The 22027-nt window shown below is 55.6% G+C and overlaps 1 protein-coding gene across 6 annotated transcripts in view; it reads left to right on the forward strand.

Annotated features, from left to right (window-relative positions):
- Positions 1-22027, forward strand: part of AGRN (agrin) — a 105783-nt gene that overhangs the window by 36565 nt on the left and 47191 nt on the right. For 3 of the 6 annotated variants that reach the window (XM_057407216.1, XM_057407217.1, XM_057407219.1), the window contains exons 3-4: positions 3595-3615; positions 14491-14538. In XM_057407216.1, coding sequence (XP_057263199.1) covers positions 3595-3615; positions 14491-14538 — 69 coding nt within the window. Of the gene's footprint in view, positions 1-3594; positions 3616-12201; positions 13170-14490; positions 14539-22027 lie in introns of those variants that run through there. The other 3 variants (XM_057407218.1, XM_057407221.1, XM_057407220.1) reach the window with 2 other exon arrangements.

Consider the following 22027-nt stretch of genomic DNA (forward strand, 5'->3'; position numbering starts at 1 on the left):
TCTCTGCAGAGCTCGGGTGTATTCCCTTGCTCCGAGTAGGTTTCTATCCAGGGAAACGTTCCATAGTCAAGTGCCTGACCTTGGAACGGAACCTCCCGCTCGCCTTTCTCTTCTGTTGTATTTAATTTAGAGTAAAATAAACTGCTTTTGCCGTCCTCGCTGTTAACAGCTGCTTCGGTTACGCCGCAGCATGAGGAAGGGAAAATCAAAGCCTGCTGGGGTTGAAAGGCAGGTCAGGCTCTGGGGTTACTCATCTCAATTGCACTTTTGTTCTCAAAATGAGAAGGAGAACACGTGCATCCCGCCAGGCTTTGGGAAGAAGGAGCTGCGGGGTGGGAAGGTGCTGGACCAGGACCCCATCCAGCACTGATGCGGGGTGGTTGTTGCTAAGCAGAGGAGTGGTCCAGGCTGCTTTTGGCTCTGTGATGTCCATGAGTCACAAGTGACTTCTGGCTCCACAGAGTCAAGTGTTGAGTCTTGCTGTGGCTACACCAGCCTGAGTGGGTGTCTGGAGTCCTTTAACCCTTCTGGGATGCTCTTCTTCATCCATAATCTGAAGCCTCACAGGGAACACAGACCCTGTTCTCCATCCAACCCTCATCCCTAGTGCTCTGCATCCCAGATGGGATTTTGGAGCAACGCTCACATCTCATCCTGGTGCTGCAATTCCCACTCTTGGGGGCTGCAGCACTGATGACAGCAGCTTTGGGGGGGGGGTCTTGGCAACTTCATCTTCTCTCTGTTGCCATCTCCCGGTGTTCCCTGGCTGTTACAGACCCAATGAACAGCGGGTTTTGCTGTGTGCACATGGAAGCTCTGCTTGATGTGAGCAGGCGGTGGGTGACACTTCGTTACCGTCTCCACTGGACGCCCCGGTGGGGTTCCTTAAAGGTGCTGCTTTGGGAATGCCGTGCTGTGGCACATGGGGGATGAGCTCTTTATCCCTTTGCTGCGTGTGCTGGGTGCCTCTGCTGCTGTTTGTCACTCGGTGGCAACGGGCACGTCTCCATGCTGGCATTCGCATCCTTTCACTTGGCAAGGGATAGGGATCCAGGTGAAGCCCTGAAAGAACAGTGGCCAACAGGTTTGTAGAAACCCCAACCAAGTATATTAGTCCCCAGGCCTGCACACTGGCTCTATGCTGTTCTATTGATGGAGTATTGATGTTGATCTTGATCTACTGATCTCAACTGTATCATAGCATCCCAGACTGGTTTGGGTTGGAATGGACCTTAAAGCTCATCCAGCTCCAACCCCCTGCCATGGGCAGGGACCCCTTCCACTAGAGCAGGTTGCTCCAAGCCCCTGTGTCCAACCTGGCCTTGAACACTGCCAGGGATAGGGCAGCCACAGCTTATATCTAATCTAAATCTCCCCTGTTTAAGTTTAAACCCATCAGCCCTTGTCCTATCAAGTCTATTCTGCTGCTTCAAATGTGTTGCTGCTGCTCTTGCGCCTTCCTTTCACCTTGGCAAGAGGCTCTTCAGAGGTGCTGCCTTGGCATAAGGGGCTTCCCCTGCTGCTCCCCAGCAGTAGCAGAGGAAGAGGAGTGGAGGAAGAGCCTTCTCTTCTGACAGGTGACAAAAGGATGTGATGGAGATGGCACAATCCGCATCACCTGAATCTGGAGGCATCAGAGCAAATGGAAGGAGGGCTGCAGTGCTGCAGCCAGACACTCATACATCATCTGCACCAAAGCTGGCCATGGGGTCTTGGCTTTCATTTCTGGTTTTCTGCCTCTTTTTATAAATGAAAATCCCCAAATAAGCACGCTGCTCTGGGATGTTTTCAAGCTGTTTTTATCCCATCTTCCTTTCTTCCCTCCATTTCCCAACAGGTTACAGCAGAGAGGGGCTCCCTGTTGCCAGCGGAGGAGGCTGCACGTCACTTCCTTGGCATGGGGCCGTCTCCAGCCCTCAATGCTCACTTTGTTTTGTATCCCTCACAGTCTCGGTGAGCTGTCAGGCCTCTTCACAGTGTCACATTAGCCATGTCCCATTGTGGGAGCTGCTGCTGCTGTGGCACGCAGAGCACAGGGGAGGCCTCAGCATCCCTCAGCCTGGGTACCGATGAGCGCGCAGTGCTCTGTTCCAGCTGCATCCTCGCCTTCCTCCTCCTGCTTCCTCTTGCTCTTTGGCCCAGCATGATCCTTTTCCTTGGGAAGTCACCCACCTCCACCCCTTGCATCCCACCAGGCTTCCCCTGGGGCTCCATGTCCCGAGCCCAGCGTGAGGAAAGCACGTGAGCATCACCACGTACTCCAAGCTCCATCCTGCTCTCAACTATGTAGCAGCAAATTGTGTGGCTCTGTGAGGAGGCAGAGCAGTCTGGGTGGAACAGAACAGGTTGAGTTGCATTTCACCTACCCTTGTCCTGGTGGTGTGGGACAAGGACCTGAGCTCCTATTTCCATAGGCTTCTATGATGAATGCTCTAACGGTTACAGGGCTTCCATGCTGCCATAGAGGACTTTGGAGATAAATAAGCTGTGCTGAAGAACAGCTATTAAAATGCTCAGCTGTTTAACTGTGAACCTCCTCTTTCAGCATGGGTGTTGGGTTCTTTCATCCTCTGCTCTGGTTTCCTAGGCTTCGAAAGTAGCTCCGGCCCAGGTGATGCATTTAGGTAGGAGGTATCAAGCTGCGATGACAAAGGATGGGTCCCTTTGGGCTGAATGGGAAACATATGATCCTTGGGAGCCTGTATTGGGAAGCTGGCGTGGCTATGGGTAGCTCCAGGCTGTTACAGACAGTGAGTTTGCTTTCAAGAAGTCACCTATTGACAAGGCGAAGTTTAGCAGTTAATACACGTTCTCTTCTGAGCCTTTGGCTGCACTTCTTATGCTCTCCAGGACTTCCTTTAGCTCTCCTTGTAAGGAAAGAGGGCATGCTTCTCCATGGATCAAATCACTGCGGTATCTGCTCCAGCGTGCTTGTGTTGTGTGGCTGATAGCAGCCACTGCTGGGATGTTCTGGATGGGGTTTGTGCTGTTATTTGCACGTATTTCTGGTCCTGGGGCTCTCTGTCTATCCCTTGTGCTGCTGTTCAGGGTTTAGGCTGTTGCACTGCGTCAGGATCCTGATGTTTTCTGCCTATCTGTAGATTCGGGGGCCTGTTGTGTCATGAAAACATGTTTAAATCAATGGGCATGGAGACAAACCCAAAGGGGACAAGTGATGCTTCTGAAATGAGGGTAAATGCTGGGGGTACCAATAGCATGTTGCTGTGTTGCAAGTGAAGGTGCCAGTTGTGCTGTCCCCTTTGTCCAGCCCTGGACCACATGTGGGTGTCCAGAGGCACAGCTTGGTGCTGCACATGAGCTGCTGTCCTCCTGCCTCCTCAGTGTGAGATGTAGGATTGCTGGACCAAGGATAAGGAATACTGGCAACCCAACCATCACCTCCTGGGGTGATTTGGGAGCTGGTGCCCAATGGAAAGGGCTGGAAGAGATGGATGGAAGCTGCCCCATGTGGTGCTGATGGCAGAGCATTGGAGAGGGGGGCTTGGGAGGGTAGGAAAGCTTTGGGTTAGCTGCCTGTTTCCTTGTTTCTAACTGTTTTGTTCTCTCCTTTTTCTCCTCCCCTGCTTTCTAAAGAACATAGGAAGCTTCTTGCTGGTAAGTGGTGGTGTGTCATGCAAAGCAATACCATTTATTCCATCCACCATCAGGTTCGTTGGGTAGTCCCTGTCATTCTTCCATCTAGGATGTGCTGGAGCAATAGAAACCTTCTGGAGGTGGCTACAGGCACATCCATCCCCGTGGCTTCTTGGCTGCAGAGCGTGCCCTCACCTCAAAGGGAGCTATTGCTCTTAGATCACAGTTTGAAGAGCTGCTTTCCCCTCTGCCTCCACCTCGCCCAGCCTGACTTTGGTACCTGGGCTCCATTGGATTGCTCCTGACCTCGCACAAAGCGAGTGCTGGTGCTGCAGCACCAAGGTTCTGGAGTGCTGTGGGCATGAAACTGTGATCTAAGGACGCCTCTCACCTAGTGTGTGTCTCATCTCCAACTCCATCCTTAGCCTTCACCTTCACTAGTTTCCTGGGGAGAGGGAGGGGGGGGGGAATAGCATCTTTCCAGCTCATAATGGAGCTAAAAGTGATGGGTTAAACCTGTCCTTGGGGGGTCTGTGGCATGTGTTGTACCTGATGTAGCTCATGAAAGAGGCAGAACTGGCTTGGAGCAAGCTGCTCTAGTGGAAGGTGTCCTTGCCCATGGCAGGGGGTTGGAACTGGATGAGCTTTAAGGTCCCTTTCAACCCAAAGCAGTCTGGGATTGTATTAAACAGTGAATCCCAGTCATTAAAGCAAGCCGTGTGTGTGCTGTGCGTGGTGAGAGCAGCCCTTAGCAGGCGAGGGCAGCGCGTGTGATATCCATGGCTGCAGCCTGGCTGGGTGCCCACTTCCCCGTGATCCCCGGTGCTGGGAATCCCGGCATCCCTGGAGCCTCGTGGCCAGCTCCTTTGTTTGGTGGCTGCGGATGCGGGGTGTGTGTAGGGAAGGCGTTTGGCACGTGCTTGGGCTGGATGCTCATCTCACACCCTTCCCCTTGCGTGCACAAACCTTTGTGCTCATCCACTCGGGATGGAGAATGGGGCAGAGCAGAGCCACTGGAGCAGCTTGCTCCAAGCCTGTGTCCAACCTGGCCTTGAACACTGCCAGGGATGGGGCAGCCACAGCTTCTCTGGGCACCCTGTGCCAGCGCCTCAGCACCCTCACAGGGAAGAGCTTCTGCCTAAGAGCTCATCTCAGTCTCCCCTCGGGCAGGTTAAAGCCATTCCCCTTGGCCTGTCCCTACATCCCTTGTCCCAAGCCCCTCTCCAGGTTTCCTGCAGCCCCTTTAGGCACTGGAGCTGCTCTCAGGTCTCCCCTTCAGGAGCCTTCTCTTCTCGAGCTGCTCCAGCCCTCGCAGCATCTCCATGGCCTCCTCTGGCCTCGCTCCAACAGCTCCACGTCCCTCTAGTGCCCCTTACGTACGAAGTGTTGCCTCTAGCACAAGGGCACACTATGTACATACACATACATAGAGATGGATAAGCAGCTGGCTCCTTGGTGTGACACGGGGTGGGACGGAGCTGTGGCAGCTCAGCTGGCCTTGGTCCGGGCATGTCCACCAGCACCGGGCCAGCTGTGGCTGCTGAGCTGTTTAGAGCTATTGCTGCTGTATTTCCTGCCTGGTCTGTGCCTTTATGTACGGTATAGAGACTGCTGTGCAGAACGGGAGGGGAAGGCTAAGGGTCTGCTTGGAAATGTGCCCTTGCTGGACAGAGGGACATAGAGGTTTATGGACCTCTCCGAGCGCAGGAGGAGGATGGAGAGAAGCTGTCCAAGCCGACAGCATCCTCTGCTGGCTGAATATCCCTGTACATCAGCCCTGAGATGCATAAACTGAGTCCCTTGCATTTCCAAGCAGGAGAGCATCCTGCTCTGCTCCTGGTGGGGGCTGTTCGCTGGCACAAAGTGCTTTACTCTGAGCTGTGTGTGGTTGGCAGCGTGGTGGCTGGTTTTTACCTCCTCCCTTTGCTATCCAACCTGCAAGCCCCGCTGCTGTGCCTATGAGGAAGCTCCAAGCAGGACCACAGTTGGTTACAGAGGATGTCCCTGCCCATAGGCTCTTGTGGCTCTCCCTGCCTTCCCAATCCAATTGGAGCGGCTGCATCCTCCCCTGCAGGCATGTCCAAGCACATGGTTGCTGGCTGTGCTTCCTTTCTCCTTTCTAGTGATGGGCTCCAGCCCTCCTCACCTCCCTGAGGGGGGTTTGCTCACCCTATGGATGCAGCCTGGGTTTGAGCACCATCGCTGTGGGGCTGGGTGATGGGCAATAGGCTGTGTGTGTCCTCCCCTACTCTATAGGAGAGGGCAATGCTGCCTCGTCTCATCCTGCTGCTCAGCCTGGCTCTGTGCATTCCCAGGAGCCCAATCTTGCACCACTCCATGGCCCCTGCGCTTTGTTTGCTTGATGGGAAGCAGTTAACAAAGCTCTGCTGCACCAGAGAGCCTGGACCACAGCGTGGAGCTCGTGCTTTGTCTATGGTGGGTGCTGAGCATTGCCACAACCAAGGAGCTGCTCCGAGGGAGCTTGGTGACAGGGGATGGTGACTGATACAGAGCTGCATCACTCGAGGGTGCACATCCCTGCCCATGGCAGGGGGTCGGAACTGGATGATCTTAAGGCCCTTTCCAACCCAAACCATTCTGTGACTCGATGATTATGGGCTCTCTTATGGCTGTCCTGAGTGGGGCAACCAAGGGCAAACCCATTGCTCTCGTGCAGAGCCCTGCCTGGGATGAGATGGCAGAGGGCTATGGGGCTGCCCTGTGCATGGGGTTCAGGTTCTGCACCCCAGAGCAGCCCTGGCTCAAGGTGGCCGGTCCTTCCTGAATACTGCTGCCAGTATTCCCTCCGCCTGCAGCACTTTGTACAGCTTCCATGGCAGGTGATGCTTCTCCTGTTGGGATGTGGCACCTCTGCTCGGGATATGTGCTGGCCACTCCTGCATCCCCCACTGCTGCTTCTGAGCTCCTTGAGGGCTGATGGATAGGAATTGTCATAGAATCGTGGAATGGTTTGGGCTGGAAGGGACCTTAAAGCTCCTCCAGTTCCAACCCATTGCCATGAACAGGGACCCCTTCCACTGGAGCAGCTTGCTCCAATCCCCTGTGTCCAACCTGGCCTTGAGCACTGCCAGGGATGGGGCAGCCACAGTTCAGGGCAGACTGGCCTGTGAAGCATTTGACAGGTCTGTTGTCCCCCGGCAAGGAGCAGCTTCCCATCCTCATCACCCTCCTGTTGCTCCACCATCATCCCCCCTATGCATGGGGATGCTGGGGGCAGCCTGCTCTCGGCTGGAGCCTCCTGCAGCACGATCCGTGCTGTGCGGAGCAGCAGAGGGCAGTGTGAGCCTGCCAGAGAGGAGCCAGGGCTGCAGCGCCGCAGCTCCAGCCCGAGCAGCCGCAGGGTTGGGGCTGTGAAGTGCGTGCATCCCGCTCGGGATACCCTTGGAACACCGGGAGAAGGCAGCGGGACAGGTCCTTAGTGCCATGGGTCAGTGGTGGCCTTGGCAGTGCTGGGGAATGGTTGGATTTGATGAGGTTAAAGCTCTTTCCCAACCCAACTGTATTCCATGATCCCTGAACACAGGAGCGTGGTTCTCCTGGGAATCCTTGTGAAGGCAGAGGGTGACAGTGCTTGTCTGGAGCTGTGTGTCCTAGCCCTGGGCTGCATCATCCCCTTCCCTCGGGTTGCTTTCGCTTCGCTCTGTGCCTGCTTTTGATCTGTGCTGTATCTGGGGAGCATTTTAGACGTGGACACCAAGTTCCGTGGGCACACCTTGTTTTACCTTTCCCTGTTTAAATCGGGGAGGCAGAGACATCACAAACCCACTCACTCTTGGGTGGTTGGGTGGAACTGCTATGGGCTTTGTGCTGCGAGTGTGAGGAACATCTGGGGCTGTCTGGCACTTCCAGTGCAGCACAGGCTGTGATGTGCAGACAGTGATGCATGAGAGAGGGTGACCTGTATCCCCTGTGGCACATGAGCGTGGACCACTCCATCCTACAGCACATCTGGAAAACAGCTGCACGGTCCCCGTGCATGGTAAGAAGGGTTTGCTTCAGGACAAAGTCACTAAGAGGGAAATTAAGAGGCACCTCTTGTCCAGCACTGCCTGGCGTAGCTCTTCATTGGGAATGGTGCGGATGGAACCCCTTTTCCGCTCCCCGCGCACCCGCATCCCTGTCTCCCGTTGATAGGGAATCAGAGCTCTTCCCTCCCAAGCGCTGCTCAGCAGGAGTCAAGCTGGGTCCTGCCAAGTGTTAAATGAAATAATTAAAGCCCCCACTTTCTCCCCCTCCTCTGCAATGTTGGTAATGAGCCTATGGAGCTGCAGGAGGGGATGGGGAAGGGAAGGATGTGCAAATGCCTTCTGCAGGCTCCCTCCTCCTCTTCACCCTCCCTGGAGGAAGCACAAAATGGCTCTCCAGGCATTGGGTGCTGACAGATAAATCCCAATTAGCTCCCTGCCAAACAGGATTAGGGAGAATGGAGCCAGGTGGGGAATCAGCTTGGAAACAGCAGGAGCTGGGGGCTCCTGTGAGGTCTGTAGCTCAGTGGGAGAGACTGACAGCTACCAGCCACTTCCTAAAGCAGCACTGGGGTCTGATGTCGCAGGCTGGTGCCTGGAAGAGGCAGAAATGAAGGCGAAGGAAATGAACCTGGTGTTATCTCTTCCCAAGTAAATGGGCCACAATGCGTGTCTGTGCTCCCGCAGCAAGAGGATAACCCCAGCATCCTGCCACGCTGCCTGTGCTGCTGCTCCGACATCCTCCCTGTGAAAGGCCACAGATAACCCCATTAATGGCACCAGGCTTTTAGCTGGCTGGTGACCACATGGAGGCCTTAATGCAGGGAACACTGGTTTAGAAACTGGCCTGGGCAATATGGGTGAGCTCAAGGATTATGTTTTGTTGTAGGAGAAGAATAGCTGTGTCTGAAGGTGTTATAATGGGGGCTATCCCTGTCCCTCCCTCTTCTTCCCTGGTAGATACGGTGACTTTCTGCCTCTTGCCCTTTGCTGAGGCTGGTCCCCTTCTGAAAGCCTGCAGCTATAGCCAGGATGCTTCCAGTTCCAAGGAGGAGGAAAGGGAGGAATGCTGCATGGATGATGAGCAGTGGATGCTCTGGAGCCTGGCTGGTGGGACTGGGATTTCCCATTGCAATTGAGCCATATGTAAAGGTATCAGGGTGGTCCAACTTGTCCTGATGTCTCAGGTGCCTTTGGCTTGTGCACAGCCATTGCATGGCCCACTGGTCACCTCTTCCATCTTCCAGGCTGCTCACTTCTGAGCCAAAGGTGGCTTTTACGTGCTCCTTCACCTTGCTGGGGTCTTGCTGTGCTTTCTTACCTGGTCCTTCATGTCTTGGTGTAGTGTAAAGGGATGAGTGTGGTGGGCAAGGTTGGCAAAGGGATCGTATGGGAGACTGGCTGTCCCTGTGTGCTGTAGCTGATGCAGAAGGATGCAGGCATGAGATGTAGCTGTGCAGCATCCAGCTCTGGGGAGGTGATAACAGCCATAACCCACATGGATGGACCAGGCAACGTCTCCCCAGTGCACGTGGCTCCTCTGATAACCAAGTCTCATCTGAGAGACTTGCATGAGGCAAATGTAAGTGTCTGACCTGCCCGTGCTGCATTTGAACCTGCCTCCTCCAGCACACACAGTTGTTCATACATGAGGCACTCCTGCCCCTAAAAGCGGCCCCTAAAGGGCTGGGGGGGACAGAGTCCTCACAGACCTGGGAAGAAAGGGAGGACTGTGCAGCGGTGATTTGCATGTGAAAACACGCAGGCAGGAGGATGCAAATGGCCTGGATTCCCTTTGGGATTTGTTCCTTTCTTTACTGGAAGCCTTTGGCCTTAGCCTGCGTGTGCTGGGATTGCTGGGGAAGCATGGCTCTGAGCATAGCTCAGGGAGAGGTGTGTGGAGTACAGGAGGGAAGAGGGATGCTGCTGGGTCAGCGTCAGCATGGGGAAGGCATTGGGCAGTATCCCAGGGCAGAGCAGAAGGATGCAGGACCATGCGGTGACCAAGCAGAGGAGAGGACCAGGGCACTTTGCTTTATGGGAAGGTCTTGGCTTCTTGTGTGATGCTCCAGAGATTCCCAGGGGCTGCAATCACTGGGAAGGGTTCTATAAATGCAGCAGGGACTTGAGCTTAACCTTTGTGGGGGGGGAAACACTGGGTTGGAGAGGTTGTGGGGGGCTCTGTGTGTGGTGAGATTTGGAGTCTCCATCCAGTTGCTGTGTGCTTCGACTTGCTCAGTGAGTGCTCCTTCCTCATCCCTGGTGCTGGAGGGGTGTTGTGCCATGTCCTGTGGCCTCTGGAGAGGGATGAGGAGCACTTCCCCATCTGGCAAAGGGCTTTGCTTGTGAGGGGGATCCTGAGATGGGTTTTTAGTAGGGATATGCTTGGGAGAGATGGATTCAGGAAGCAGTTGGGCTCTCAGGGGCTCTGTTTGGAGGAGAACAGCTCCTGGGGTGCACATCAATCTTCCTGCCTGCTTGGACGTGACATGGTTTTGTGGTGGGTAAAGGTTGGGCTTGATGATCTTAAAGGTCTTTTCCAACCCAGCTGATTCTGTGCTCAGGCACCCTGCTTGTGTGGGCTCCCCTGGTTAGGATGCAGCCCATGCCTCGCAGCAAGCTGGGATCATATTCTGTGAGTCCCCAGGGAGTGATGCAGGTTTAAAGGGGAGCAATACCTGGGACGTAATTGGAATTCTTTCCTCCTTCCCTGCACTTGGCACGTTGTACCCACAGTGCTGGGACACTCAGGATGCTCCCAGCCCACATCTCCATCAGAGACGAGCAGCTCTGTGGTGTACCTTACGCCAATCCCATCCCAAGGAGATCCCAGAGCCTTGCTGACTCCTGATGCCTGCAGTGCCCTGCTAAGGGACCACCCAACCTCCTCCACATCTCCCCACCGGAGGGGAGAGGAGAGGAGGTGGATTCAGCTCCAGTGTTTGTGTCCCTCAGGCTCCAGGCTAATTGCCAAGGTGAGGGAGGAGCGAGGCTGGGGTTGGGAGGGATGCATGCTGCCCGCAGGGTTGTTCTCCCACCTCAGGTTGGTGGTGTCTGTTGGAATGGGAATTTCCATGCAGTGAGCATCTCCCCAGGCTGTGCTTCCCGTCCTGGCTGCCTGCTGGGGGCCGAGCATGGGGCGATGGGAGGAACTTAGAGCAGCTTCTCTGCAATGAGCTTCCCAGTTTGCCCACAGCGGGGTTCCCCGCTGCCACATCCCCACAGTGCTCATCTTCCCTGAGGAGAATAGGAGGGGGGTTTGAGGATGTGGTACAGCAAGGGCAGCCCCTCGCAGCGCTGCGGGACAAGGGACGTGCAGAAGCCCTCGTGTCCCATGGCTTGGGTGATGAACCAGCCCCTGGAAGCGCAGGGCTGTGTGTATTCAGGTGCTTCTGTAACCAGAGAGCCCTCCTCTTGCAGGGTTTTGTTGTGAGCCTCCAGAGCTGCTTTGTTCCTCCATGGTAGGAAAAAGCTCAGCCTGTTCCGAGACCTTCACTAGAGGAATCTTTTCTCTCCCCATACTCTCTGTTCCCCCACCCAGCTGGTGTGCTGGTGGTGCATGGACCCAAGAGCACCCACTCTGCGCCTGCTCCCTCCGGGTGTTCGTGTGGGGCTGCTGTGGGTTGGAAAAGAGCTTCCAGCTCATCCAGTCCAACCGTTCCCAGCACTGCCAAGGCCACCACTGCCCCATGGCACTGAGGCCTCGTCTCCACAGCGTGTGGATGCTTCCATGGACGGTGCCTGCAGCCCTGCCCTGGGCAGCCTGTTCCGGTGCCTGAGCGCCCTTTGGGGCAGGAATTGTTCCTCAGCTCCATCTAAACCTGCCCTGGGGCAGCTTGAGGCCGGTTCCTCTTGTCCCATGGGGGAGCGATGAGGCCCCCCGTGAGCCTTCTCCTCTCCAGACTGAGCCCTCCCTTTAGCACCAACACCCAGACAATGGTCACGGCGGGGCCGCTCCTTGCGGGGCTCCGCTGCCCCCGGGGGTCTCGTCCCTAACGCTGGGGAGGGTCCGATGCTGCTCCCGGCCGCTCCGCCCCAACGTGGGCGATCGGGCGGGCGGGGCGATGGGTCCCGGCCGGGCTGGCCCCGGGGGAACGGGGCAGCGCTCCCCGCTCTTTGTCTGCGCCGCGCCCGCTCCTTTGTTGTCTATTGGGGGGGGTCTCGCTCCCTGCGCTCACCGGGGCTGGACCCACGGCGGGCGGGGAAGGAAGGAGGGGAACGGGGATAGAAGGAAGGGGGGGACACGGCGGGCGCCGGGGGCAGCGGAGCGGGCGGGGAAACTTCAGGGCGTGGGGCGGGCGGGTGCTCCGTTGTCTGATGCTGCGCGGCCCTTCCACGCGTGAATCCCGGGATTAGGGAGCGGGGATTGGGGAGCGGGGCTCCGGCAGCGCCGCTCTGTCCCCCTGTCCCGCCCGTGCCGCTTCCCCCATGCCGGGCTCGGCGGGCAGCCGGGATCGCTCCGGGAAGGACTGGCATGTCCTTGCGTGAGGAAGCGGTGCCGCTCTGCCCCGCTTGCTCTCCGCCGCCGAGGTGCGCGGGGCGGCAGCGAGCCCGACGGGAGGACCGGGGCGGCGGAACCGGTTTGTTCACCGGAGGCTGAGGAAGCGGCGGGGGAAGCGACGCGAGGCTGCGGGGTGGAGGAGCGGTGGATGTGAGCGGAGCCGCGCTGCGCGGCTGCTGAAGCATCCTCCGGTGCGAGGATATTCCTGGAGGTTCGGAAGCTGGGAGCGTGGGATACCTGCTCCGGAGCATCCGCAGCTGAAGGAGACACAGAGAGCGGAGGAAGCTCGGTGTTCCTGGAGCGAGAGGCTGCTGCACACCGCCGGGGTGGTGAGATTTCACCTCCCATCCCCACCAAGAGGATACTGAGGGAATACGGATGTTTCCGAGGCTGTGAGCCCAAGAAGGGTCCCATGCTGGTCCCCCTCGCATCACCTCTGTCCCAGCCCTGCTCTTGGGAGGCAGCGTGCATCGGGGCTGTGGCAGCCTCCATCATTCCCACACCAGTAGCAGCTTGTCCCCATCCCGGTGGTCTTGGCTGCAGAACTTGAGCTCTCAGCACTTTTGCCTGGGGTTGTTTAGTTTGCAAGGTGCGGATTGACACGGATTCTGTTGTTCCATGACACCTGCCGGGCTGGAAGAGGGATTGCTGAGCACAGGACTGTGTGTGTCCTTTCAGAGCGAGCTCGGACCTGCCCCTTAGGCAAAACCCTGCTTTGAGATGGCAGCTGTGGGGACAAACTCGTGCTCCTGGAGGTGCCACCTTGCCCTGCTGTGAGCAGAGAATGGGAACCTCTGGGAAAACTTAGGTCTTGCTGCTGCTGAACACAACCAGGGAGGGGGAAAAGAGGGATTCATGTGAGCTTTGTGGCTGCTCTGCCTTGGATGGGTCGTCGGTGGGTCGAGCTTTGGCCTGCAGCATGACAGCTTGCCAGTACCCCATGGCGCCGGGGGCTTTGGAGCGGGACCGGCTGTACCAGCACAAGGTCTCCTTGGTGGTGCGGTACTTCATGATCCCATGCAACATCTGCCTCATCCTCCTGGCCACCTCCACGCTGGGATTTGCCGTTCTGCTCTTCCTCAACAACTGTAGGTGTCTCTGGGCGTGTGGGAAGAGCAGGGGAGGGAAAAGCAGGGGTCAGGTCAGTGTGGGAGCAGCATCCCAGTGCTGCCATCGCTTGTCTGCTGCTGTCTGGGGAGGTGACAGCTCGCTATGTAGCTCTACCCTCCTTTTCCCTTAGATGATGCTGTGAATGTGGGTGTGTGTGAGCCAGCTCCAGCTCCCTACTGTGTGCTCATGCTTTTGGCTGCACCAGCACCCTCTGTGTCCCGTGTCCCCAAAATACTCCGTGTCCTGATCTGCTGCTGGAGGTCTGAGTGTGGGTGATGCTCCGGAGGGGGATGCATTGGTCTGTTTGTGAGGTGGGGATCTCAGCAGGGCTCTGTGGGAGGTGAGGGGCAAACGATGTGAGTCCTGCCCTGGCCAAGGGCTTTTGCTGCTCCCTTGTGATAAGGAAACTCAACCTGTGACTATATGTGACGGATGTGAGATATCTTCTAGGCTGCTTCCTGCTCTCTATACATTCTCTTGCTCTGAAGAATCAGCAGGTCGGGGCAAGACAGAGTTCTCCTTGAGGTCAGGCTGCCCTGGTGTGACTGAGTAGATCACACAGTTGGTTCCAAGCGGATGCGGGTACATCCATGAACTGCCGGCTGCTGTAGGCACTGTGCTCTGTTCACACATCCTTGCATGGGTGCTCCCCACCCCAGAGCCTGTGAGGAAGACTCCATCATGAGAGGTGTCTTTTACCTCCTTGATGCTGGCAAGTGCCCAACGCCTGCTGTGAGGAAAGCCTTTAGAGGGCAGGCAAAGCCTTCAGCCTGGCTTTGGGCTCACCTCCTTGGCTAATCAGGGGATATCCAGATGTAAGGGCTGGCAGTGGCAGGGCAAGGTCCCACTTTGCCCTGGGATCTGTGGTCCTGTCTATGGGAGCTTTCACCTTCTGCTGCCCCAGGTTACCCCATTCTCCCACCTTTGGTTGGAGGTGCAGCATCCCTACTGCTGTCCTGCTCAACCCAGGTGACTTGGTGAGTTGGTACCCAGGTACACGTGTGAGAGGTGATGCACAGCGTGATTTACATCACAGCCCTGGTGAGATGCACCTGATCCTGCCAGGCTGCCAGATCCCAACCCAGAGATGCTCCCCTCATGCAAATGGGAGAGCTGGAGCTCCTGTTCCCTTCTTGCTCCCGTGCATTCCCTGGGGATCAGTGCCTGCTTGTGTGCTGAAGGAGGGAAATGCTGGTCCAGCAGCTGCTGGGGAGCGGTGGGCAGGGGTATGGGGGCCGCAGAGGAGAACGTGTACCAAAGGGGAGTGCTGACAGCCCCTTGTTTTGTGTTTCTTTGCAGACAAGCCCAATAGTTACTTTACTCAGACGCCGCCAACGCCGCGCGATGGTAAGTACCCATTGCTCTGCTCCTATGCTCAGGATGCGCTTGAGCCTCTCGTGCTCCTCCTGACCCAGTGATCTATTTCCCTGTGCTGCATGTCCTCGTCCCTGCCCTGGGGATGCAGGAGTTGGATGCTGGGCAGAGCAACTGCTCCTCCTGGCTCCTTTTCCCTGCAGAAGGTTTTCCTGGGTGGAAACGGGAAGGGGTTGGAAAGGGAGATGGGATCATCCAGTGGTTTGCAGAGCTTTACTGGTTCATGGGGCTGTGCAAAAAAGTATAAGGGACCTTAGACTTAATTCCATGGCTATTCTGTGTTTATTCCTTGTGGGTCTTCCTGGATGTTGGCAAAAGGAAGGGGGAAGCAGAAGGGAGCAAAACCAAGGTTGAAGAAGCAAATGGCATCTATGGCCGCGGTATGTGATGGGAGGGAAAGGCTGTGAGAAGGTGATGGACTGTTGTTAGCATGATGAAATAGCCAGAAACGGTGTTCTGCCTCCCTTGGTTCCTCTGTGGTTTCGGTGTGGTGTCAGAGGGGAGCACAGGGAGTGATGTGGACACAGCATCTCCTGCTTTAGCAGGTCTTGGTCTCGCTGGCAAAGGACTGGAGTGGGTTGTGCTGGCCCACGGCAGGAGGAGGTTAAATGGGCATGAAGAAAGGAGGAATCTCTGCAGCCCAAGTGTGTGGGATGTGGAATAAGCAGGGGTTTTGAGGCTACCAGAGGTTGCTGAGATGCTGTTGCCCATTCATTAAATCACTGCTTCTGCTGCACAGCCAAAGTTGAATCATCGCATCCCGGCCCATCCAGCCTTGGATCAGTCAGCTCCTAACACTGCCTAAACGCTACCACCAAATCTGTTGGGCTCCTGTTCCAGCTGGCAAAAGGTTTCAGCTCTACCAGCACCCAGAGCCAAATGGAAGCTGGTGTTCAGCTTAGGTTGCTTAGGTCCCACAGGCTTCTGCTTCTGGGCTCGCTTAGCAATTCCCTCTCCATCTCCCATCATCTGTGTGTCCTTCACAGGCAAGGACAGCGCCTTTGTTTCCAATGGACTTGCACTTTCCCTGGACCACTTATGGATTGTCTTTCACCTATGGGTTCCCTGGTGTCTGATGAGCACCTCGCACCTTTCCTCTGAGCTTCCTAAAGCCTTCTGGTCTCTCAGACCTGCAGGGACTTTGCTTTTGGAGGCCATGCTGTTACCAGTCGATGCTTTAAAAGCTGTTGGATGCAGGCAGGCACACGCTCAGATAATGTCATTGCAGGAGCTTTGTTTTCACTGAGCATCATTTGAGCACGCTGCTTTTTTGCTGGCAGGATCTCCAGTCCCCTTCCCCATGTCCCACACGCCCAGAGAAGGAGCCAGGAGAAAACAGCAGTCAATTAATAGCATGTTTGTTTCTTCCCTTCTTGCTTTCTCTTCTGGAGGTGGGAAAGGAGGCGGGGGAGAAACGGATGCTAGATAAAATGTGATTAGTCTATAATTGGACCAGAGGAGACATCTAAGGCAAAAATAAAAGCAGACGTAGGTGTAGCTCCTTAGCTTAGGGCTCCAAAATATTAGCAGCCCAGCCCATCCAGATGACATACTCCAAAAGATCTCTGGTCCCCACAAGAGATGGAAAGCTACTACCCATGGGGGTGGGTTGCCGAATGAGGCCCCTCCTTTGGCAGGCTTCATAGTTCCAACCTGCTCTAGTGGAAGGTGTCCCTGCCCATGGCAGGGGGTTGGAACTGGATGAGCTTTCAGGTCCCTTCCAACCCAAAACAGGCTGGGATTGTGTGATTTAGGCAGGGCTGTGCTTGTACTTGCAACTGCGGGGGCTGTGTCCCAGCACAACAGTGTGATAGTGGCAGCATTAGGCACAGCACGGGCCCTCAGTTGCTGCTTCTCCATTGAGCTCCTCGAGGTTCATCACCTCTTCATCTCCTGGGGCCGATCCTGCCCTTCTCCAAGCGCTATGGTGAGCAGTGTTGTGAGTGTTGTGCTGTGAGCCAATGGATCTCTGCCCATCGGCACCCACTGAGGGTGCGCACCTTGGGATTTCCATGTGGGGACCCTGCTGCTGGGAGGTTTGTAGTGGTCCTTTCCCCTTCCAAACTGGTGCAGAACAGGGCAGGAATCATTGTCAGCCCAGGCATTGTCAGATCTCAGTTTTCCCTATGAAGGAAGTGGCTTCATGCACCTTGGGCATCATCTCTTCTGCAATGACCCTGTCTTGCACACATAAAAGGTGCTGCAGCCACGGCTGCTCCGTGGTGCTTGGTGATGCTGGAGGTGAAAGACACTGCAGGGAGGGGTCTGTAATTAACACTTGTGTGCTATTTATCTCTTCCTTTTCTTCCTCATACCCATTTCTACCCTAGAAAGCTCTCCAGCCACACACTGATTTATAGAGTGGTCCCCGTTGCATCCCGAATCAAGGCCGTTAATGCTGTTAACTCACTGCTTTCTCCCACGCCGCTGGCATTCCCGCAGCTGGGAAGGGGATTGTTAAGCTTTATAGAGTCTTAAGGCCTGGTTGCCTTAAATGCAGTGCTCTGTGAAGGCTGTTGCCTTCTCTCCAACTGAAGGACTGGCCTGGGGCATCCAAGCGGGTTAATTCTCCTCCTCAGTAGGGGAGCGTCTGCATAGGGAGCTGGGTTGAGGGCGGATGTTGGCTCAGGTGCATCCCCCTAGGGCAGGATTGCAGGTGTGGTGCAGGGGGTAGGCAGGCTGGGCTGTGCCTTCCTGCATCCCCTGGGGTGCAATAAGTGGTGGGAGGGTACCTCCTCCCCTCTGCTTGTTCTTGCAGCATCTGTGAGGAGAGGCTTGGTTCCTGTTTGTTTTCAGCATCCCTTGGTGGAGTTGTGTGCGGGAGGCAAAATTGCTTTTGCTGTTTGCTCTGTGGAGGGCAGGGAGAACAATGAACCCTCTCAGAGCCCTGAAGCCAGGTTGCTTAGGTGAATCAATAGGATAAAGCACTGGTTTCTCAGCATTAGCTCCCCATCATCCCTCTTTCCCTTCCACCTGCCTCCCTTGGTGCTCTGCAGGGGTACCCTCGCAAGCCAGCATCCCTGACGGATGCTCACCAGCCCTTTTGCTAGCATCCACCTTTGCAGATGTGTTAATGGCACCAACCAGTCTCTGCTGGGTTTGGAACCACCCGAGGAGGCCGAGGGGGCTGGACACCCATTTCCATTTGGCGAGCATGGATAGAGCGATGCTGGCCTGACCCGTCGCCCTGGGCCGAGGGAGCAGCACTAAGCACCTATTTATGGATGCATAAAAGCAGCAGTGGCATGTGGGATGAGGACATCTGAGAAATTAAACATTGGGAAAATGCTTTCTTGTGCCCGGCAGCCCCATAAATACAGGGTTTACAGCACTGGGGTTAGGCAGAGAAATAGCTGGTGCAGGTGGCTCTTGAAGTGTGCATAGGAAATCAGTGGATTAATCCTACAGCGCTCTCAGTCCTGGAGGTTGGGTTTCTCCTGGTTATTGGATGCTCTCTTTGGCACCCTGTTATGGCTTTGCCTTGCCAGATCCAGCTCCGTTTCTCCTCCAGTGGCTCCCAGTCCATCTGGTGTCCATGAAGCAGGGGGCAGCCGTGTGCAGCAGTGTGAGCACTGGTTGCTCCTGTCCCTGCTTGTGGCCATCTTTGCCTTCATGGGGTTTAAATGGTGCTGTGTGTTATGGAGCATCAGCTCTGTGCCAGGGGGCTGTTAGGGAATGCTCCCCACTTGTGTATGATGAGACTAGTGAGTGTGGTCCTCCTCCTTTCTGATGCTGCCAGCAAGCTGCTCTAGCGGAAGGTGTCCCTGCCCATGGCAGGGGGTTGGACCTGGATGAGCTTTAAGCTCCCTTCAACCCAAACCATTCCATGATGCTTCATCAGAAAAAGATGTTCCTTTCTTTTACCTGGTCTTTTTTAATCAACATCCCCTAGTTCTGATGAGCTTCCTTTGGTCAGTAACCCATTGCCTTGGGGTTAGAAATCGTGCATGGTGCTTGCCTCCCCTTGCCTGCTCTGCATCGTGGCTCTCTGGGCAGCTCTGTGCTTGCCCAAGGGGGTATTTGGCTGCCCTGGAAAGAGAGCCATGAAAATGTGACTTAACCCACAAGCTCTTCAATGCTGTTGCCTCTGTGGTACAGGAACACCCTGCTGGCTTTGGCTGCTAATCCCAGCCTGCTCCTCTTTTGACAAAAGCCAATTTAAGACTTGGATGCTTCAAAATGAATTCCTTCTGCAGGCTTCGTGAGGGTGCTTGTCTCAGGAAGGTGCTGCAGACCTGGGTGGTTTTGTCTGCCCATAGATGCATGGGGGAGCCCCTGATCTTTCCTGACCATCCCACTCTCTCCTTTCATACTGATTCATTTCCCAGTCCTTCCCTACGTGCGTGGCTTGAAATGGAGCTGAGTTGTATCAGCAGGAGTGGAGAAAGTGCATCTTTCTAGGAGCAATCCATCTCTTTACAGCCTTGGAGCCATGGCATCCACGTGTGCCAGCTCCCTACCTGACAAACTCAGGCAGCAGGGATGATGTCAAGCCTTGAGGATGCTCTCTGCAGACCCACAGTCAGATGCTGTGACCTCTCCTCTGTGTGCCAAGAAGGGATGCTCCATGGCTTCCTCCCCGGGTCCCAGTGGCTCGAATGGAGATGCTCTCCTGCTCGCTTGTGCTGTCAGTATTCCCCTCACAAGCTCTGTTACACTGAGGAATGATTCCTTTCCTGTAGGGAGCAGGGAGAGCTTTGCACCCCCTGAATGCCTCATCCCTGCTGCACGGCACCGGGGTACCCTCTCCCCAGGCAGTGTGAGCAGCGCTGGTGTTTCTGCACTGTTCCAGCCCCCGAGGAGGGACTTGGAGCATGGGAGCGTGGTGGGAAGTCTTGTCACACACCATGGAACAGGAGAGAAATCTCTCTCTCTGCGCCAGGTGAATTCCTGTACCAGGCTGATGAGCTCAGTTTTAATTACACACTGCCTACTCCTCCTCGTCAGAGTTTGCTGCAGCACGCACTGAAGCGCTGACCTCCTGCACTGTTGATGTGATGCTCACTCCCCACTGCCTCGGGTAGAGGGTGACCTGGGATGCCCTTCTGTTTACCCCAGCATCCTGGCCTTCAGGGTGAAGCCATCCACCTCCTAACCAGCCATGGGGGTCCCCAGATCACCCTGGTTGTATCAGTGTCTTCTCCATCCTTTTTTACTGCTATGGCAGTGAGGCAACCTCTCGGGTCTACCTGTGGATCCTCATCCCCCTACCCCAGCCTGGCTTATCCTGCCTATTGCTGCAGTAGGAGTGACTGTTCCCCTGGCTGGGTTTTGCACCCTGAGCAGCAGCAAAGTGTGTTTCAGCTCAACCAGCTCAGGGCTGCTCTGGAGGGAGGAGAGATGCTAAACATAGCTCTTCAGAAGTCGCGCAGTAGATAAGGTAGTAGCAGTTATTAGGCACCACTTTTGATCTCTGGAGAGCATTTTCTTCTCCATTTACAGCGAGGTTTGAGCCTTCTCTTGGGGATCAATCTGTGCACTTTCATGATACGTGGCTTAAGCGTTAGAGGAGGAGTGGATGGGGGGAACTGCCAGGGGTGTTCCTGGTTTTCCCTGTATCCTTGCTAAGGCTGTGGCTTCCCAGGCTTGCCTCATTCCCTGACGTCTGGCTTTTAGTCTCAGAGTGTTGTGATAAAGAAGCAGCCCTTGTCTTGCCTTGTCTTCTTCCCTCTTCTTCCCTTGGCCGTGCCATGCTGAAGTCAGTGTGTGGTACCTAGAGCATCGCTACCAGCTCTAGTATTAGCCCAGTGAAGATACTGCCTGGCGCTGTGCTGTGGCAGAGGATGTCTTGCCAAGTGGACATTGGCTTTGTAGGAACATGCCCGAGGTCACAGGGACACAAGGTTCAGTGGTAGGTGTTTGCTGACAACAAGAGAGGCTGCAGTTACGTGGTTCAGTGGCTTAGGGATGCGGTTGCTGTTTAATGCTTCATGTGAAGTGCAGATGGAGAGGAAAGACCAGCAGGAGGTGTGAAGCTGGCTGGGACCTGCAGGGTATGAGCAAGCTCCTTGCAAAGAGCATGAGCAGCGTGAACACAAAGACCTGGTAGCGTGCCCAAGGGGCTGAGAAGGGTTGGCAAAGGGCAGTGTGCTGGCTTTGGCAGGAGCTGGCATCCAGGGGCTGCTCGGCCTCCTTCCCTTCCCTTGAACATCCCTGGTTTGAAAGCTGGTTTGCTTCCCTCTGTGGAAGCAGGTTAAAACAATCCCTTGTGTACAGGCTGCCATCCACCTGGGTGCACACTGAGCTCCTTGCTCGCACCCCTGGTGCATGCAGTTTCCAAACTCCATTTGATGGAGGCTGAGGAATTCTTCCCATCATGAGGAGCTGTGACAGAGCCGCTCTCACAGGGGGCTTGTGGCAGATTAATGAAAGTCATTTACGATGGTGTTTGATCTGCAAGAGGGATGCTTTGATGTTTGAGACCCAAGAACACGATGCTTCCAACTCCACCCTGCCCTGCCTGCCTCTGGCATCACCTTCATCTTGCTCGCTACCATCCCTCTGCCTCCAGCGCTGGAGTTTGCTTTTAGACCTTCCAATGGTCCAGCTTTTTCCCTTGCTGCCCACCCCTCCTGACCCATAGTTATAGACTCTGTGGTCGTGTTCTCATCCTGCTCCTCTGCCTGCTGTGGCTCATGCTGCTGGCATCACCAGTGCCAGCTCTGTGAGGTGCTGGGCTGCCCTTTCCCAAGTGGGGGCAGGCTTTTAGCAGTGAAGTGGTGGTGGGTTTTAGTAGTGAAGAGATGTGACTTTATCACCATATGCCAGTATTTAAAGGGTGGCTATGAAAGAGATGGATACTCCCTTTTCACAAGGAGCGATGTCCTTATGAGGGGTGATGGGCACAAGTTACTCCTGGGGAGATACAACTTGGCACAAGAAGGTGTATCACGATGGGAACAGCCATTGGAATCATCTCTGCAGGGAAGTGGTGACTCCCCAGTGCTGGGCACTGTTAGGACTGCGCTGAGGAGGGTGTTGGGACATCGAGTCCGGGTCATGCTTTGCTAGAACGGTTGGATCAGATGATCCTTGAGTTCCCTTTGGATGCGATATTCCATGATTCCATGAACTGACAGCTCTGTGCCGGTGTCGGCATGGCCTGGGATGCGCGGGGCTGTGGGGCTGACACATCCTTGTCTCTCACCCAGTAAGCCCTGCCTGATGTAATTACTATTGATGGTGGGAGGCAGGTCCCGGGGACAGGAGTAGATGTACACACAGGAGTAGACGTGCACAGAGGAGATGGGGCTGGAGCAGCCTCCCTGGTCTCCATGGCAACGGGTACCTCATGCAGAATTAATGCGGGCCTTGGCCGGCCTGACCCGGCTCCATCCCTGGGGCCTTGCCATTCCCTTTACCCTTTCGGGAGCAGGGAAGCCCCTGCAGCAGCTCAGCCCTGCTCTTTGCTCGTGTCCTTTGCCTTGTGGCACAGGGTGCCCAGAGAAGCTGTGGCTGCCCC

The sequence above is a fragment of the Pezoporus wallicus genome, unplaced genomic scaffold, assembly GCF_028554395.1.
Source record: "Pezoporus wallicus isolate ANWC-B61680 ecotype Strahan unplaced genomic scaffold, APGP_CSIRO_Pwel_v1 contig_14689, whole genome shotgun sequence".
Classification (NCBI taxonomy): Eukaryota; Metazoa; Chordata; class Aves; order Psittaciformes; family Psittacidae; genus Pezoporus; species Pezoporus wallicus.